General features: G+C 36.1%; 1 protein-coding gene across 4 annotated transcripts in view; it reads right to left on the reverse strand.

Moving 5' to 3' along the window:
• KIAA0825 (KIAA0825 ortholog) overlaps positions 1–20,764 on the reverse strand; it is a 402,395-nt gene that overhangs the window by 224,472 nt on the left and 157,159 nt on the right. For all 4 annotated transcript variants that reach the window (XM_047778295.1, XM_047778296.1, XM_047778297.1 and 1 more), the window contains 2 exons: positions 15,817–15,996; positions 1,868–2,092 (listed from right to left, as the gene is read on the reverse strand). In XM_047778295.1, coding sequence (XP_047634251.1) covers positions 1,868–2,092; positions 15,817–15,996 — 405 coding nt within the window. The remainder of the gene's footprint in view (positions 1–1,867; positions 2,093–15,816; positions 15,997–20,764) is intronic.

A 20,764-nucleotide genomic window follows, 5' to 3' on the forward strand; every position in this document is an offset into this window, starting at 1 on the left:
TACTTAGGATCTCCATGGAGAAGAAAAAAAGTTTAGTCCCCTCAGATGACATTAGTGGGTTTAGCTGGAGCATTTTACTGTTCAAAGTTTCTTTAAAGTTAGTGAAAAAATATTCTTCTTTAAAGATGAAAATAAAAGGGAAAAGTTTTCCTTTAAAAATCCGAAAGAAGGTTTACAAATATAAACAGATAAAAAAGATACATTCAAAGGAATCTTGTGAAATTGCAGAAAGCAGAAACATCTAAGTAGGAAGAAACCATTTAAGAAGAGAGAACTTGATTAATAAAATAAATGAATAATATAGATAACTAAGTATGCAAAGTAGATTCGTTGCCCTGAAGAGGAGAGCAATGCACTGAATCCAGAACCATAGGAATTGAGGGAAAAAAATACCATCAGAGAAATATGTTGTAGCTACGAAGTGGGGTGCTATTTTTCACCTAGAAATTACATATGTAGGTATATTAAAAAGAGAAAAGAGGAGTTCCCGTCGTGGCGCAGTGGTTAATGAATCCGACTAGGAACCATGAGGTTGTGGGTTTGGTCCCTCCCCTTGCTCAGTGGGTTAAAGATCCGGCGTTGCCGTGAGCTGTGGTGTAGGTTGCAGACGCGGCTCGGATCCCGCGTTGCTGTGGCCCTGGCGTAGGCCAGTGGCTACAGCTCCGATTAGACCCCTAGCCTGGGAACCTCCATATGCCGCGGGAGCGGCCCAAAAGAAATGGAAAAAAGACAAAAAAAAAAAAAAAGAGAAAATAAAGTAATCATTGGCAGTTGTAGAGGAAAAAACATCAAAGAAAAGAATAATTAAACTGAGTATGGGAGCAATCTTCTTAAGAGTGTGAATTTTATTTATTTTATTTTATTATTTTATTTTATTTTATTTTTGTCTTTTTGCCTTTTCTAGGGCTGCTCCCTCGGCATATGGAGGTTCCCAGACTACGGGTCTAATCGGAGCTGTAGCCACTGGCCTACGCCAGGGCCACAGCAACTTGGGATCCGAGCTGTGTCTGCAGCCTACACCACAGCTCACAGCAATGCCAGATCCTTAACCCACTGAGCAAGGCTAGGGATCGAACCCACAACCTCATGGTTCCTAGTTGGATTTGTTAACCACTGAGCCACTACAGGAACTCCCAATAGTGTGAATTTTAGATTATGCAATAGATTTAAAGGAAATTAGTCAAAAATCATGTGATGCATCTGTGAATGATAACACAAACATAAAATATAAGAAAATTTTGAATTAGTAGTTAAATAAAAAAGATAATCATTTGAGTCATTTTCATTTCTAGTTTCTTTGTTTTTTTTGGGTATTTGGTTTGTTTTTTCATATTGCTGCCAGTAACAAAAATTAGGGATCCTAAATACACATGGTGGAAAGAAGACTAATATATTATACAAATTTTATACATTTAGAATTTTACTTGTTCTCATATCCTAGAAAATTGCTTCTTAAGTGATAGATGTATTCTTAAAGAAAAATTAATTCCCTGGTGGGCTAGCGGGTTAAGGGTCCAGCATTTTCACTGCTGTGGCTCAGGTCACTGTTGTGGCTTAGGTTTGATCCCTGGTCTCAGAACATCTGCATGCCAAGCAGCAAGAAAGGAAGAAAGAAAGACAGAGAAGGAGGGAAGGAGGGAGGGGAGGAAGGAAGGAAGGAAGGAAGGAAGGAAGGAAGGAAAGAAAAGGAAAAAGGAAAGAAATGAAGAAGAAAGAAAGAAAGAAAGAAAGAAAGAAAGAAAGAAAGAAAGAAAGAAAGAAAGAAAAAAGAAGAAAGAGGAAGGGAAGAAGAAAGGAAGGAGGGAGGGAGGAAGGAAGAAAGAAGGAAAGAAGGAGGAAGGGAATGAAAGAAGAAAAACAAGTGTACCTTTGCTTGATTCTTTCCTTTTGGTTTCTTTCGGGATATAATTCCACTCTTTTGGAATGCTCTCATACAGATGTTGAGGAACTATATGCTTGTTCAGGTTTGTCTCACAATTTCTTCCAGAGCTCATCATGGATATTATCTGCTGTACAATGTCCTTGACGGCGTCGGTCAATGCCAGTCTCAAGCATCGAATGACTTCCACCTCAGACTCCATGCACGCTAAGACTTTAAAATCAGACAACAATTATAGTTAGTTAAATCTGGCAATATTTTGTGCCTTATTCAATTGGTAATTCAGCTTCTCAATAATCTAGTTTAAGCTATAGGAAAGGAGAGTTGCTTTTAGCCTAGAAATCATATAGTTGATAAACAGTCCATAAACATTTGAAAAAAACTTTACTTCTTGGTAATAAAGGGAATGGTAACTAAAATAACAGTGAATAACAATATTTGCTGATACTTTGGGGACTCTATTGGTGGAAATATAAATTGTATGACTTTCTTATATGACAACATGGCAATAATATCAAAAGCTTTAACACTATGTTTAACTATTAATGCATTTCTTCCTTTTCTAGGCCGTTATCCTAAGAAATTAATTATGCACATATAAATAATATGAACCAAACTGGAAATAATCTAAGTGTCCCATAACTGGTGATTTGTTTAATTAGCTTAGGTATATCTATCTTCACAATAAAGCCATATATTTATTAGGGGGAAAAGAATGAGGTTAGAAAAGAGTATAATATACCACTTTTACTAAAAAAAATACATATCTAGTAGTATCTGCTGTGGTGCACTGGGATTGGTGATGTCTCTGCAGTGCTAGAATGCAAGTTCAATCCCTGACCCTGCACACTGTGTTAAGGAACTGACATTGATGCATCTGATTCCTGGCCCAGGAATTTCCATATGCTACGGGGAAGCCAAAAAATAATAATAATAATAATAACAACAACAACAAAAAACACTATCTACATACAATCCATTGTTGAGAGCACCACAGTGCTGAAACTAAGAGCTGATTCTTTTTTTTTTTTAAATTTTATGATTTTTATTTTTTCCATTATAGTTGATTTACAGTGTTATGTCAATTTCAACTATACAGCAAAGTGACCCAGTCATACATATGTATATATATATTCTTTTTCTCACATTATCTTCCATCATGTTCCATCACAAGTGACTGGAAGATAGTAAGCCTTTTTATTTTTATTTATTTATTTATTTTTATTTTTTAATTTTTTGTCTTTTTTTTAGGGATGCACCTGTGGCATATGGAGATTCCCAGGCTAGGGGTCTGGCAACACCAGATCCTTAACCCACTAGGCCAGCCCAGGGACTGAATCTGCATCCTCATGGATAATAGTCAGATTCATTTCCAATGAGCCACAATGGGAACTCCTAGAGCTGATTCTTTGAAGAGATAAAATTAGCAAACCCTTAGCCAAACTCATCAAGAAGAGAGGGTCCAATCAATAAAATCAGAAATGAAAAAGAAGTTATATCTGACACCACAGAAATAAAAGGGATTGTAAGACTACAACTAAATGCTAATAAAATGGACAAATAAATTAATGGACTAATTACTAGATATGTACAATATCCCAAGACTGATCCAGGAAGAAATGGAAAATATGAACCGGTCAATTACTAGTAATAATACTGAATCAGTAAATTAAAAAAAAAACTCTGAACAAACAGAAGTCCAGGGCCAGGTGGCTTCATAGGTGAATTCTACCCAACATTTAGAGAAGAGTTAATATGTATCCTTCTCAAAGTACTCCAAAAAAATTGTACAGGAAGGAATACTTCCCAACTCATTCTACAAGGCCAGCATTACCCTGACACCAAAACCAGACAAAGATATCACTCACACAAAATTTCAGGCCAATACCATTGGGGGACATAGATGCAAAGATCCTCTACAAAATATCAGCAGACTGAATCTAACAATGCAATAAAAGAATCATACACACCATATCAAGTGGGATTGATTAATTTCAAGGATGCGAGAATTTTTCAATATCTGCAAATCAATCAATATGATATACCACATGAATAAATTGAAAAATAAAAACCATATGACCACCTCAATAGATGCAGAAAAAGCAATAAAATTCAACATCCATTTATGATAAAAACTCTCTAGGACCTAAGCATAAAGGGAACCTACCTCAATATAATAAAGGCCATCTATAACAAACCCTCAGCAACCATCATACTCAATGGTGAAAGCTGAAAACATTTTCTCTATGATCAGGAATAAGACAAGGATGCCCAAAGAGGTACAAACTACTATGTGTAAAGTAAATAAGCTACAAGGATACATTGTACAACTCAGGGAATTTAGCCAATATTTCATAATAACTATAAATGGGATATAACCTCTAAAGGCTGTGAGTCACTATGTTGTACATTGAAACGTATAATATTGTATACCAACTATACCTCAATATTAAAAAAATAGCACTATGTTGAGGAGAATCTTGGTAATATCAAAGGTTGAGGGTTTTAATTTTTAGCATGACATGATGGATAGTTAGGTAAATGGTTAGTCTTTATAGGAATGGTAGAGCTGCCTGTCTTTTTAATACTGTTTCAAGCCTTTAATTCACTGAAGGACATAAAAAGCCTCCTTCCTATATCAGTAATTAACATTTATCTGGATTGAACTCTTCAGAGTCATAGATTAAATCCATCTCAGATATCTAAATTCTAGAAAGCCAGGAATTCCTTTATCTCCTTTTGTTAAAAGGGTATGTTTATTCCTTTTAAAATAACATCAAGGAAGTGAAAATGATTTAAAAAATAACAGATCTAACTCAAAAAATTATTTTAAAATTGCATGAATTAATTTGTGTAAAGTAACCAGTATACAGTATGTAAGTATTTGCTATTATTATTACTTAAGAGTTTTCTGGAAAAATTACAATGTTATAATGAAGTACTGCCTAGTGTTCTCTTGCTACAGAATTATAAAACATCTTGAGCACTACAGATATTATGAGGAACATTAATCAATACCCACAGATGCCTATGATAAGAGAGAAGAAATGGAGAAGGGAGAATAAAGAAAAGAAAGTGGCAAGGTTTTCTGGTTTCTTGCTCTGCATACAATAAGCTCACACACTTCTACATTATTCTAACAGCAAGTAGAAAGCTAAACAGATGAAAAAATCAACAACTCTTCCTGAATCTGTAAGAGAGTTGAGGACAAAAGGCAAGCCACTGCCCTCCATATTGGACAGACAGGCAAATGAGGCAAGTCATGGCCTACTGGAAAGGAGACTCACAAGCAGAAACTATCCTGGGAACCAGTGCCAACACAGGAAAATCTCCACTGTAACTGAGGAATTGCTGGAGGCTCAGTGTAGACAAGCCTGAGAGTTAAAAATCCAGGAGGAATCTCTCATGGGGGTGAGGAGACTACCACACTTTTGTGAGTTTTATCTCCAAGATCTTGACTACATTTCCACAGTGGATATCAGAGAAAAAAATCCCCTAGTGCCTCCAGTAAGAGGAAAGAAAAAGGAACACTTGGAAATAGGCTAGAGCACCCCATTCTTCTTAAGGCCTGCCCTCAGCAGAAATTACTAAAACAGAACCTAACACATCAAGAGTATTATCAGAGACTAACTGTCCTAGGACAGAAGAAATAATCAATTCCAGCCAACTCTAGCCATACTTTCAAACCTAGGGAAGGGGTAAGAAAAAATTGGAGACATTTTAGAAGTACACCATAGAGGTATAGGCTTACTAAAAGATGGAGACCTAATTATAGAGCTATAGAATGCTTCACCTCCTCTACACCTCTCCACCACTTAGTAAAGGACTATTTACAAGAGATCTTTTTACCCAGAACATCATATACACTTTCAAGACAAAAATACTAAGACATGCTTAAAGTCAAAAAACACAATTTGAAAAGGCAGAGCAAGCATCAGAAACAGACATGGCAGAGATGTTAGAATTATAAGACTGAAAATTTAAAACAACTATGATTACTTCGCAAAGGGCTGTAATGAATAAAGCAGATAGCACTTAAGGACAAATGGGCAATGTAAGTAGAGAAAGGGATAAAATGAGAAAGAAACAAAAACAAATGGATAAAATGATAATCAAAAACATTATAACAGAAATGAAGAATGCCTTTCTGGGCCTTATTAGCAGATGAGGTATAGCTGAATAAAGAAACTCTGAGCCTGAGGATATCTCAATAGAAAGTTTGGAAACTAAAGAACAAAAAGAATAAAGATTGAAAACAAACAAAACAAAAAAATCCCCCACAACCAGAAGAGAATATCCAAGGAATACAGGACAACTACAAAGGTGTAACATACTTGATATAGGAATACAAGGAGAAGAGAGAAAGGAACAGAAGTATTTAAAATGATAATAACTGAGAATTTCCCCAAATTAATGTCAAACACCAAACTACAGTTACAGGAAGTTCAAGAACACCAAGTGGAATAAATGCTAAAAAAATAAAGACAAACAAACAAACAAAAACCCCCCAAAACAAAAACACTTAACCTAGTCATATCATTTTCATATTACAGAAAATCAAAGAGAAAGTCCTGAAAGAACCCAGGATATAGAAACCCTTTACCTACAGAGAAACAAAGATAAAAATTACATCTGAATTTTCAGAAACCATACAAGCAAGAAGAGAAGTGGAGTGAAATATTTAAAGTATTGCAAGGAAAACAAAGCCATCAACCTAGAATTCTGCACCCTGCAAAACTATCCTTCAAAAGTGAAAGAGAAATAATTACTTAAGACAAACAAAAATTGAAGAAATTTGTTTCCAGTAGCCTGCCTTGCAAGAAATACTAACAACAAGTTCTTTAGGGAGTTCCCATCATGCCTCAGTGTAAATGAATCTGAATAGTATCCATGAGGATGCCTGTTCAATCCCTGGCCTCTTTCAGTGGATTAAGGATCTGGAATTGCTGTGAGCTGTGGTGTAGGTTTCAGACACAGCCCAGATGTAGTATTGCTGTGGCTGTGGCATAGGCCAGCGCCTGCAGCTCCAATTTGACCCCTAACCTGGGAAACTCCATATGCCACAGTACAGCCCTAAAAAGACATAACAAAAACAAGCTCTTTAGGTAGAAGGGAAATATCTAGATCAAAAACTTGACTCTACATAAAGTAAGGAAGGGCACTGAAGAAGGAATAAGTGAAGGGTAAAAATAAAATCTTTTATTTTTCTTATTCTTTTTTTTTTTTTTTTGCTTTTTAGAACAGCACCCTTGGCATATAGAGGTTCACTAGGGATTGAATTGGAGCTGCAGCTGCCAACCTACACCACACCCACAGCAACACACAATCCTTAATTCACTGAGCGAGGCCAAGGATAAAACCCACGTCCTCATGGATTCTAGTCGGGTTTGTTACGCTTGAGCCACAACAGAAATTCCTTTCTTATTCATAATTAATCTAACAGAAAACAGTTCATTCAAAATAATAATACTATCAATGTATTTAATTGTGTATGCTTATGTATATTCCATGATTACATATGCTAATATATAGTGAAATGAAGGACAGAAATGATATAAAGATGAGAGAGGAAAATTAGGGTTATTTTGTTACTGTAAGGTATTTGCACAACCTGTGAAGTGGTATGGACTAGTTACAAACTATGTCTTTCTATATATATTGAAAACTCTAGGGCAACCACTAAAAAAAAGTTTAAAAAAAGAATTATAAAAAAAAGAATTATAACCAATATGCCTTTAAAAAGTGAGAAAGTGGAAGAATATAAGATGTTCAGTTAAAATCAACAAAGGCAGAAAAAAATAATGAAAGACAAAAACAAGAACAAAGGCAAAAAACAGAAAATAGTAACAAAATAAGGTAGCTATTACTCCAATGATATCAATAATCACTTTGAATGTCAATGGTCTAAAAGCACCAATTAAAAGATGGAGTGTGTTAGTGTGGACCAAAAAACAAGACCCAATTAAATGTTGTCTATAAGAAATCCATTTTAGATATAAAGATACATATAGATTTAAAGTAAATAGATGGAGAAAACTATAGCATACTAACACTGATTTTAAAAAAGCAACAAAAGTTATATTAACTTCAGGCAAAACAGACTTCAAAGCAAGGAAAGTTATCAGAGATAAGAGATGGGATTATATAATGAAAAGGGTATCAATTCTCCAAGAAGACTTACCAATTTTTAATGAGTATGCACCAAAAATCAAAGTGACTTTAACACCCTCTATCAGAAATAGACATATCCACAAGGTAGAAAAGCAGTATGGACATAAATGAACTCAACACCTCCATCAAATCACCTGGGTATAATTGACATCTATGAACTACTTCATCCAACAACAGCAGAATACACATTCTTCTCAAGCTCATATTCAACATTCACTAAGATCACCTTTTGGGCCATAAAACATACCTTAACAAATTAAAAAAAAAAAAAAAAGGAATCATACCATGTTTCTCTCAGACCACAATGTAAATATGGTAGAAATCTATAACAGAAAGATAATGAGAAAATTCTGAAATATGTGATTATTGAACAACATACTTTTAGATAACACATGGGTAAAAGTAGAACTCTCAAGAGAACTTGTAAAGTATTTTGAACTAAATGAAAAGGAAAATGCAACTTAAAATTTGTCAGATGTAGCCAAGGCAGTGCTTAGAGGGAAATTTAGGGCATTAAATGCATATTCTAGAAAAGAAAGGTCTAAAATCGATAGCCCATGTTTTCACCTCAGGAAACTAGAAAGAGAAAAGCAAATTAAACCCAAGCCAAGCAGAAGAAAAGAAATAATAAGAACTAGAGCAGAAATAAGTGAATCTGAAAATAGGAAGTCATCAATAGAGAAAATCAACAAAACAAAAAGCTAATTATTTGAAAAAGCTAATTAAAATCAATAAGCCTCCAGCGAGGCTAAGAAGAGAAAGCATACAAACTATTAATATCAGAAATGAAAGAAGGAACATCACTACAGATCCCACAGACATTAAAAGAATAATAAACGAATACTATGAGCAACTCTATGCCCCCCAAATTTGATAATCTAGATGAAACAGACCAATTCCATGAAAGACACAATCTGCTAAAATTCACAATAAAGGAAGTATCTTAATAGGTCTATATCCATATAAGAAATTTAATCAATAATTAATAATCTATTAAAACAGAAAGAACCAGGCCCAGATGGGTTCACTGGTGAATACCACCAAACATTTAAGAAAGAAATTATACTAATTCTTTTCAATCTCTTTCAAAACATAGAAACATAAGGACTACTTCCTAACTCATGTTGAAGCCAGCATTACCTGAATACTAAAATGAGACAAAAATATTACCAGAAAACTACAGATCAATATGTCTCATGAATATAGATACAAAAATCCTAAACAAGAAATTAGCAAATTGAACCTAACAATGCATAAAAAGAATAATACACCACAACCAAGTGGGGTTTATCTAAGATAGGCAAGGCTATTTCAAAATTAGAAAATCTGTCAATTACACAATTGTTAGTGAAAATAAAATCTGTAAAGGATGAATACAAAATCTAGACACTCAAAAATGTGACACTCATAACATCTAGCATCCAATCAAAAAAAAAAAAAACTAAATATGAAAAAAACAAAGCTGTGATCCATAATCAGGAGAAAAATCACCCAATAGAAATATATTCAAAAATGATATAGAGATGATGGAATGAGCAAACAAGTGTTTAAATTAAAACAGACTTCATATCTACGTGCAAGGATTTAAAAATGAGAAATATATAAAAATATGAAAAGGAACTAAATGAAATTACTAGAATTAAAAGTATCTGGAATAAAAATTCACTGGATAGTCTTTTTTTCTTTTTTTTTTCTGCCACAGGAAAATATTACAGCAGCTTGATATAGGATCTCAGTTCCCAGACCAGGGATTGAACCGGAACTGCAGTGGTGAAAGTGCTGAGTCTTAACCATTACGCCACTAGGAAGCTGCCCCCTGGATAGTCTTAATAGCAGGTATTGCAGAAGAAAAGATGTTTAAATTTGAAGATACAAATAAAGTATCCAACACAAACCACAGGAAAAAAAAAAGGAAAAAGCCAAACAAGAGCAATAACAATATAAAAAAGAATTATATGTAGTGATATGTAGAATAATACCAAGAAGTGATATGTGATATGTAGCTTCAGTGATATGTAGAATAATACCAAGAAGTCTAGTATAGAGGTATTAAGAATCTCAGAAAAAAAAGTGATGGTAGGGAAGACAAAGGATAAAATCCAAAGGAGAATAGCTGAAATTTTTTCCAAGTATAATAAAAACTAAACATCCTCAGATACAAGAAGCTCAAAAAACTCTAAACAGTATAAATACAAAGGAAACTTAAAAAGCACATCAAAATCAAATTGCTGCAAAGCAGTGATAAAGAGAAAAATCTTAAAATCGACAACAAAAAAGAAGACACATTATATAATCAGAAACAATGCAAGCCACAAAATAGAATAATGTATTTAAAGTCCTGAGTGAGGAGTTCCCATCGTGACTAATCCGACTAGGAACCATGAGGTTGCAGGTTCGATCCCTGGCCTTGGTCAGTGGGTTAAGGATCTGGCGTTGCTGTGAGCTGTGGTGTAGGTCGCAGATGTGGCTCAGATCCCGCATTGCGGTGGTTCTGGCATAGGCCAGCAGCTACGGCTCAGACTGGACCCTAGCCTGGGAACCTCCATGTGCCACGGGAGCGGCCCTAGAAAAGGCAAAAAAAAAAAAAAGGCAAAAAATAAATAAAAAATAAAGTGCTGAGAGAAAAGGAAAATGAATGACAACACCACAAATCTCTAAAGCCAGAATTCTACGTCTGATGAAAAATATTTCAAATATAACGATAAAGCACTTGTTTTCATGCAAGCAAATACAGTAAGTAAAATAAAATAAGTTGATGGCAGAGAATCTGTAGTACATGAAATGTTAAAGGAGGTACTTCAGGTAGAAGGAAAAAGGTACCTGATAGAAACTCAGATCTATACAAGTAAAAGAAGAGTATCAGAAATAGTAAATAGATATACAAACATGAAAGGCTTTCTTCTAATTTTTAGTTTCTTTAAACTATAACTGACTGAAGCAAAAATAAAACATTAGATTATGGGGTTTATAACATTAGTAGAAATAAAATGCATGGCAGCACTAGAATAAAGAACAGAAGGGAACAAACAGAAATCTACTTGTATAGGTTCTTACGTTAGATGTAAAGTGGTATAACAGTAAAAAGTAAACTCTGCTGAGTTAAAGATATGTATTGTAAACCTTGGAACAACTACTAAAATAAATAAAGAGATATCTAATAAGCCATTAGCAAACATAAAATGTAATACTGAAAAATACTCAGTCTAAAAGAAGGCCAAAATAGAGACTGAAAGGAACAAAGATTAGGCGGGACAAACACAAAGCAAATAACAATACAGTTATGTAGCTCCAAGTGTTAGAACAGAGGATCCACAATTAGATATGCCTTTGATCAATTGTTCTTTAATTTTTGGCACTAAAGTAATTGAACTGGGGAAAGCATAGTGATTTCTAAAAAGGATTCTGGAAAAGTTATATATTTATATGAAAAAGTATGAATTTCGACACTTACCAGACACTATACCAAAAAAAAAAAACAAAAAATGAAATTAACCATCAAACCAAAAATAAAAGGAATAACTATAAAATTTCCAGATGAAAACACAGGAAAAATGTTGTGGCTCTTTCCATAGCAGATAATTCTTTTTTTTTTTTGGCCTTTTTGCCATTTCTTGGGCCACTCCTGAGGCATATGGAGGTTCCTAGGCTAGGGCTCTAATGGGAGCTGTAGCCCTGGCTGACGCCAGAGCCACAGCAACGCAGGATCCAAGCTGCATCTGTAACCTACACCACAGCTTATGGCAACACCGGATCCTTTAACCCACTGAGCAAGGCCAGGGATCGAACCCTCAACCTCATGGTTCCTAGTTAGATTCGTTAACCACTGCGCCACAACGGGAACTCCATAGCAGATAATTCTTAGGACAAAGGAGCGCTACTATAAAAAAAAAAAAAACAAAAAAAAAACTAAGTTGGAATCATCAAAATTTCAAATGTCTCCCTTTCAAAAGACATTGTTAAAGGAAGGAGAAAGAAAGCAACAGACAGGGGAGAAAAAATTTTAATACATGTTTCTTGACAAATAACTTGTATCAAGAATATCAAAAGAACTCTTTATAACTCAATGAGATAAACGAGTCTATTAATAAACAAAGAAAAGTTTTGAACAGATATTTTACAAAAGAATTTTTCAATTGATTGTTAAGAACATGAAGAGATGTTTTATATCATTAATCACCAGAGAATTGTAAATTAAAATCAAAATGACATAATAGCACATTATTACCTCATTTCCTTAGAATAAGTAAAATCAAAAAGACAATTCCAAGTGTTGGTGAGCATAGATATCAACCAAAATTTTCTTACATCATTGATGGGATTGTAAAAAGACATGATTACTAACAGCTTAAGAGTTTCTTATAGGAGTCCCCGTTGTGACTCAGTGGTTAATGAATCTGACTAGGAACCATGAGGTTGCAGGTTTGATCCCTGGCCTTGCTCAGTGGGCTAGGGATCCAGCGTTGCCATGAGCTGTGGTGTAGCTCGTAGGTCGTAGACACAGCTCAGATCCCCGCATTGCTGTGGCTCTGGCATTAGCCAGGGGCTACAGCTCCAATTAGAGCCCTAGCCTGGGAACCTCCATATCCCGTGGGTGTGGCCCTAGAAAAGGCAAAAAGACAAAAAAAAAGTTTCTTATAAAGTTTCACTCAGTTTGTGTTAGGACATTTTTTTCTTTTAAAAGGGAATTAAGGATTAGCGTGACTGAAGTATAAACTAACTTATACTTTGATATTTTCATTTGCCCAACTAAAGAAAGATTGCTTGACCTACTCTGAGAATATAGGCCTGCAATGATTACCACACCAAGTCTATTTCTCCTGGAGTGTACTGGCCTTTGAAATGCCCACATGAGGTCCCCAACTTAACTGTTTTTTGTATTTCTATCCTGTGTAATTTTTTAAACTTATTTTGGTTTATGTTTTTTTTAGGGCTGTGCCTACTGCATAAGGAAGTTCACAGGCTAGCTGTTGCATCAGAGCTGCAGGCGCTGGCCTATGCCACAGCAATGGGGGGATCCAAGCCATGTCTGTGACCTACATCACAGCTCATGGCAATATCAGATCCTTAACCCATGGAGCAAGGCCAGGGATCAAACCTGTGTCCTCATTGATACTAGTCAGGTTCTGTTTGTTACCACTGAGCCACAATAGGAACTCCTTGTGTAAATTATTTTTAAATGGACATTTTCATTCTTGCTCCCCCCGCCCCCACGCAGCTTATGTTCATTCTAAAGAGTTATGCATTGGATTTCTAATTATAAAATCACATTATATGTTTCATTTCTTAATTCATATGCTTATAAAGCAAATGTCTCAAAAATTTTGGTCTAAAAGAAAAAGATAAAGAGAAATAACGTGGCATACAAGTCAGAATTCTGTGGGGTTTTTTTGGGGGGGTTCTGATTCTGTAATTTAATCAGTGGACAATCTCAGGCAAACCTCTTACCATCTCTGATTCTGGATTATTCAGCAATTAGATAAAGATCCTGCCTACTACATCCTCAACTTTGTATTCTAAAATGATAACATTGTGATATCTTACGGATGAGCTACACTGAAATCATAGACAGTGTTTCAGGAGAAAGAAAATATACCAGTTTTTAAGTAACATTCTCCAGTTGATCTGGGTAAGTTAATTATGTTTACTGAAGCATAGATCTATTAGCAGCGAAATGCAAATATTGTGGGATTATGATTATGTGTCTCAGCTGTATTTCCTTTAAACCTGTTATGTTTTCAAGCCAAACAGAAACCACAGTTTCATTTTGTTATGAATTAGTGTGTTTTATCATCCTCTTAGGATTTTGGGTAACTGTGATGGTAACAGAAGAAAAGGAAAACTTCTGCAAAGACTTAAATAGGAGAGAAAAGACAAGGCACAGTTCTTCATGACCACTCTCAGGTATTAGGTTCCAGAGATACTTAATGTTGATGGAGAAGCAACTTGTACAAAGGCCAAGGATATTTCAGCAGTTTGAAGTTCTGCCCCTTTGAGTTCCCCCAGAATTCGGACTCTATGAATATAAATACTGCCTGTTCCTGTTTCAGAAGACTTCTCTGACCTTGGGAAGGAGGGTTTGCTCAACGTATACATGGAAGAGAAGACCCATTAGGAGCAAGCAGCAGTTTTGCTTTCTCAGGCCACCACCTGAAATCCATTGATCTCTTCTAAGTCATTTTCAGTATAGTTTTGTCCTGAGTGTCAACGTGGTTCAAGAATTTAAGAATTGAAAGATAAATAATGGTTGAAGCATAAAGGTCACCAATTCTCTATAGTCTTGTGAGAGATTTCTTATGAGTTGTTTCACCAGAAACAACTAAAACCAGCAGGGGGTGGAGAGGCTTTCAAGGTTGTTTTTCTTTCAGTTCAATAAAGTCTACCTCAGAAGTAATGCAATCTTTTTAACTAGAAGACTATGGGGTAAAAACGAGACAGTGAAGGAATACATAGAAACTAAAATATAAAGCTTTAAAAGGAGACAAGTATTACAGTCTTTAAGCGACAGATTCAGGTTTTGGAAATCATTTCATAAAGTTATCTATTGCTATTTTGCAGGGATAATGACCATGACAAGATGTAACATAATGACTAAAATAGTTCAAAAGATACTCAAGTAATGTCTGGAGGATAGTTAAAAAGTCCAGGAAGAATGAAACCATGATTATGAGCCACTTAGATTTTCTTTTTTTGTCTTTTTCTTAGAGCGACACTTACTGCATATGGAAGTTCCCAGGCTAGGGGTCAAATTGGAGCTGTAGCTGCTGGCCGTAGCCACAACACAGGATCCATGCTTCATCTGCAACCGACACCACAGCTCACAGCAATGCCAGATCCTTAACCCACTGAGTGGGACCAGGGATTGAACCAGTCAGGTTCACTACCACTGAGCCACAATGGGAACTCCCAGTTAGATTTTTAATATGGATCTTAGTAAATATTTCATGAAAATGTTGGTTCCAAAACAATGTACAAAAAAGTGTATAGGTTGAAAGCCAAATGTAAATGATATAAATAGTTAATGGACTAACGGAGTAACAACTAAGTATTCATCTTTTGTTTTTCCAAGATATTAAGTATAGAGATTTTAAAAGAATAGATGTTAAAGACAAAACAACGTAAGAATGTTTACATCTGGCCCTGAAGGTGGGGTAACCCATGAACACTTCCTATTCAGATATGCAACCCGTTCTGTCTTTAATATCTACTCTAGCTATAAGCAGAAGAACAATATAGCCGGGGACAATGTTATATCCCCAAAACAGTGATAGAACATACTTGCCTTGTAGAGAGGGACATTAACTATAATCACAATAATAAATGCCTTTTACATTTGAAGAAAATTGACCAGCAGTTTTGTCCATTAGCTTGTTTAATGAAAGTACTCGAAAATCACAAAGTATTTTTCACACCTTGCTAATGTCCTACATGCTCAATAGTGAAGCATATCTGCGATAAATATTAAATTTTTATGAGAGAACACTTCCTAATAATAAAAAAATGAAAATCTGCATTACATGATTTCCCCCCTCAACTTCCCCCTCACCTTGCTCCAAGTATATCAAATTTTGATCAGAACTAATGGTTAATGATTCCCAAAAGAAGCCTTTATACTGAAAAAACATGTAAGATGAAATTTTACAAAAACAGATTCAGCAAAACCAACATCAATAAAACTTGTAAAACATCTTTAAAGATATATTTAAGGATTTATAAAAACAAGATATAACTAAGGATTACTTATTTTATGAACAGTAAATTTCTCATACCTGGAATGTTATATAAAAAGTCCCATAATTGTTCTTCTTCCATGTAGCTGACAAAAACATTTCCAAATGTTTGTGGAGAAAAATTGCAATGGTAGAGTACTTTAAAGATGGCTTCTATCAAGCTGGATCCTTGGTTCAGATTATTTTCTGTATCAGAACCTTGTTCTTGAACAGTGTGTTCTTGAAAAGAATAAAAATGATGTAGTATCAATGGGTATGATTACATTTTTATCACTTACTCTAGCATATATTGTAAAAATGTTCCTGATTAATATTTACATAATAAAAGAAATGCCACATTCTTTCAGATCAATGGCCCATCTGAGCCAATACTGTTTCTGAGATACTCATTGGTATTCGTGGGGTACAAGTTGTGGGAAGGACCACATGACACCACTTCAAAAGGCAATGCTAGTTTCCCCTTATGTCAGAATACCTTTTTCTCTTGAAGAAACTTTTTTGATTTCTTTTCTCTTTGAAAAGTAACCTATGTTCATTCTAGAATCTATAAATAATTTAGAGTAACAAACTAAGAAAACTAAAATTGTACCAAATCCTACCAACCAGTGATAGTCACTATATTTGGTGCAGTATTTCATTCATATTATATGCAAATATACAGAAATAAACAGATGTATGTATAACTTGAACACCAAATAGAATTATTCTATATGCCCTCTTTTGTTATTGAAAACCTACTTAAAACTAGTTCAATCTTTGTATCTCTCTTTGGGATTTGTGTTCTGAACATTATCATAGTCTTGATTCAGAACATAGATTTCATGGAAGATTCACATTTATAGTGTTCTCAGTATTATGCTGTCAGTTCTACAAGTAAATTTGTAAATGTTTCTCAAACCCATGGATCCTTTCATTTCAGAATGAAGAGACTTATCATCTGGTTTCTCAATAATACCATGTAGGAATTCCCAAAAAGATAGAGTCATTTTAATTTTCCTTTTCAGTCCTCCTTTGGCTTATTATGACTCTTTCAAAGATAAGTAATCAGAAGTTCCTATACAGTTGCATCTATAGGCTGGACTGAAAAGGTTAAGTAATTTCTATTTTGTTTAGATATTTAGCATGATATGCCCAGTATTGTAATATGTAAAAATGTTTGCTGAAGTAAAGATAAAAATGACTCTCATAAAGTTTCTTTTTTTTTTTTTTAGATAACTGGCAATCATGTTCTTATATAGGTAGAGTCAGTATGGAAAGATTTATTTATTTATTTATTTATTTATTTATTTTTTTTTGCTATTTCTTTGGGCCGCTCCCGCGGCATATGGAGGTTCCCAGGCTAGGGGTCCAATCAGAGCTGTAGCCACCGGCCTACGCCAGAGCCACAGCAACGCGGGATCCGAGACGCGTCTGCAACCTACACCACAGCTCACGGTAACGCCGGATCATTAACCCACTGAGCAAGGGCAGGGACCGAACCCGCAACCTCATGGTTCCTAGTCGGACTCGTTAACCACTGCACCACGACGGGAACTCCTCCTAAAGTTTCTTATATTTTAAATTTATTGAAGACTTCCCTTGTGGCTCAGGAGGTTAAGGATCTGGCATTGTAACTGTGATGGCTCAGGTCACTGTGGTTCTTGGTCTCTGCTGTGGTGTGGGTTTGATCCCGGGCTTGGGAAATCCCACATGCCATGGGATCAGCCAAAATAAATAAGGAAATACATTGAAAAAAATACAATCTAGATCATTTTGGAATGTGTACATTTCTTTTACTGGCTCATTTGGAGGCTCATCCCTTCTATGTTTCTTTTTGGTAATTTTATTTCTGTGATTTGATTTTCATGATCTAGAGAGGCTTCCTCAGGATTTTTGTTGCAACCATTTGTAAAGTGGTGTTCTCTTTCTCCTGGGGTTGCTAAGCTGGTAGAAAGCAGACTGGGAGTTACTGATGTCCATTTTGGGAAGAACTCAGCTGAGCAGGAATTCAATATAGTAAGCAGAACTAAGAGATGGAGACAACGTTCCTAATGACACTGTGAGAACCTGGGTCCAGCAACATCTATACACTCATTTTAGCTGAGCTGATCAATTTCCCTTTTTGGTTAAACCAGGTTAATTTGGAGTTATTTTCTCCCATCCCTTTTTGTCTGTCTGTACCACTTCGCTAGTCTAGAAGGTTCTCCGATAAAATTGCCAAGATTTAATCATTCAATTAATGTGTCAGCAGTCATTGTAATAGATGCTGAGGTCTATGTCCAACAGGGATTCACTGCCTGTGTGTATGTGCGAAGGTTGGGAATGATAGACATGTATACAATCATTACAGCAATGTAGATATAAGCAGGGTGACTATACTTCCTGGTTTGCCTCAGGCAGTTCTGGTTTATGTCTGTTGTTCAGTTGTCATTAGTAGTAGCATTGTCTTTCATTCTTAGAAGTCTCCCAGGTTGAATGATGAATTATTCAATCACCATAAGTCTAAGTGCTGAAATATAAGGCACTGTGGAAATATAGAGGACGATGCTTTACATTTGGGGAGGGGAACATAGAGAAGTCACAGAGATCATGTCTCAGTGAAGTCTTTAAGGAGGGGTAGAAATTCATTGGCATGACAAGGTTGAGATGTGGGAGGTGCTTTCCAGGAAGGCAGAAGAGTTGGTACAAGGTTGAGAAGATGGGTAGCTGCTGGCTGGTGAGCATGGCTGAAATGAGAATGGTGTGAGGGAGGGGGAGATAAAGCTAGACAAGCCACACAGCCTGAATAGTCTAAGGCCCCATGAACCATGCACTGATAATGCTGATGGAGAAAGGGGTATGATATGAGGACTATTATAATAAAAATAATGAGTTTTATTAGCAATAGTATTGTTGCTATTACCATACAGATGTGTCAAGATATTTCAATAAAATTTTTTATTTCCTATATTCCTTTGCCTTGGAAAAAAGTAGTCTGTTTCTGTCTACTTGCCTCAGGAATTTTTGCTATTTAAAAAGCATAAATATACTGAAGACAGTTCCCTTCCTAAGCTTAAAAAAAAAAAAAAAAGAAAGAAAAGCCAAATCCATTGAATAGTCATTAGTCTCATTAGTCTGAGATACATGAAATAAACCTTTTTTTTTTTGGAGGGTCTTTTAGGGCCACACCCACAGCATATGGAAGTTCCCAGACTAGGGGTCAAATTGGAGGTGCAGATATACACCACGGCTATAGCAACACCAAAACCAAGCAGTATCTGAGACCTACAGTGCAGCTCAAGCCAAATCCTTAACCTACTGAGCAGGGTCATGGGTCGAATCCGTGTCCTCATGGATACCAGTCGGGTTCGTTACCACTGAGCCAATGGGAACTCCTGAGGAGGTGGCTTCTAGTACCCTTAGGAGAGAATGATTTGAGAGTAGGAAGAAAAGAACTTTGGAGTGGAGAATAACTATGATGAAATGTTCTACTAGCCCAGCAGGCAGAGCTCAGAAGCCTCATAAAATTGATTTGAAGATAATAAGTGACTTAGATATTCCTTGTGTATCTGAGTTTATGGATTGAGATTTATACCAGCTCCATAAAAAGAGTTACTAACCACAAGGTACAGTATGCTGAACATCATATGAGCTGCTTTATGTCTAATTTTATCTTCACAGTACTCTATAGAAAGGGTGCTGATTATCCTAGTTTTACAGATGAACAAGTGAAATTGAGAAAAGTTAAGTAACTTGCTCCAAGATCACAAAAGCACTAAGAATTTGCCTGTGCTGTTTGCACTAAACTATAATATCAATTTCTCAAAGGCTGCTTTGACATTTTATTGTCAATAACCTCTGACGGCAAAGTACTCAGTCTAAACCAGGTATTTGGCATGTGGTAACTTATCACCTTCCTCCAAAATACCTCTATTTCATGTAGCTTTCTACAATTTCACATACATGATCTCATCATGTCTCTAGTAGTGCTTTATTCCTGGACTTTCTATGGATGTGCATCTTGTTTTTATGTATCTTCTAACAGCAGCTAGAACCTACCTGCTTAACTAATGCTTGAATACTAAAGAAAGAAGGAAGGAAGGGAGGAGGGAGGAGGGGAGAAAGAAGTAGATCTCTGGTAGGTTTTTTTTTTTTTTTGTCTTTTTAGGGCAGCACCAGAGGCACATGGAAATTTCCAGACTAGGGTTTAAATTGGAGCTGTAGCCGCTGGCCTACACCACAGCCACAGCAATGCCAGATCCGAGCTGGGTCTGCGACCTACACCACAGCTCATGGCAACACCAGATCCTTAACCCCCTGAGCGAGGCCAGGGATCGAACCTGCATCCTCATGGATGCTAGGTAGTCAGATTTGTTTCCAATGATATCCATGACGGGACTCTCAAGTAGCCTGAGTAGTTTTGTTGGGTTTTGGGGCATCCAGTAATTGATCACTATATCCTTTTTGTGTGTGTGTGTGTGTGTGTGTGTGTGTGTGTGTCTTTTTAGGGCTGCACCCATGGCATATAGCGGGTCCCAGGCTAGGAGTCAAACCAGAATTGTAGCTGCTGGCCACAGCCACAGCCACAGCAATGCCACATCTGTGTGTCTGCGACCTATACCATGGCCCACAACAATGCCTGATCCTTAACCCACTGAGTGATGCCAGGGATTGAAACTGCGTCCTCAAGGATGCTAATCAGATTTGTTTCTGCTGAGCCATGATGGCTCAAGATGTAGCCTTTCTTTTTAACTACTCCTTGAAAACTCTGTTCTCTCTTGGGTTCCTTAGAGCCATGCTTTCTTGGTTTCAGGGTGCTTCATGCACTAACTTTTCTATAGCTCTTTTTCTTTTCTCATCTAAAGCTGGGATTGGCCAACTTTTTCTTACAGGCCTAGATAGCAAACACTTCAGGTTTTGCAAGCTGTTTTGCAAGTAGTTACAACTACTGAACTCTGCCTTCATAACACAAAAGCAGGAGTTCCCATTGTGGCTCACCTGGTTAAGAACCTGACTAGTATCCATGAGG

This window comes from Phacochoerus africanus, chromosome 4 (genome assembly GCF_016906955.1).
Source record: "Phacochoerus africanus isolate WHEZ1 chromosome 4, ROS_Pafr_v1, whole genome shotgun sequence".
In the NCBI taxonomy this organism is placed as follows: Eukaryota; Metazoa; Chordata; class Mammalia; order Artiodactyla; family Suidae; genus Phacochoerus; species Phacochoerus africanus.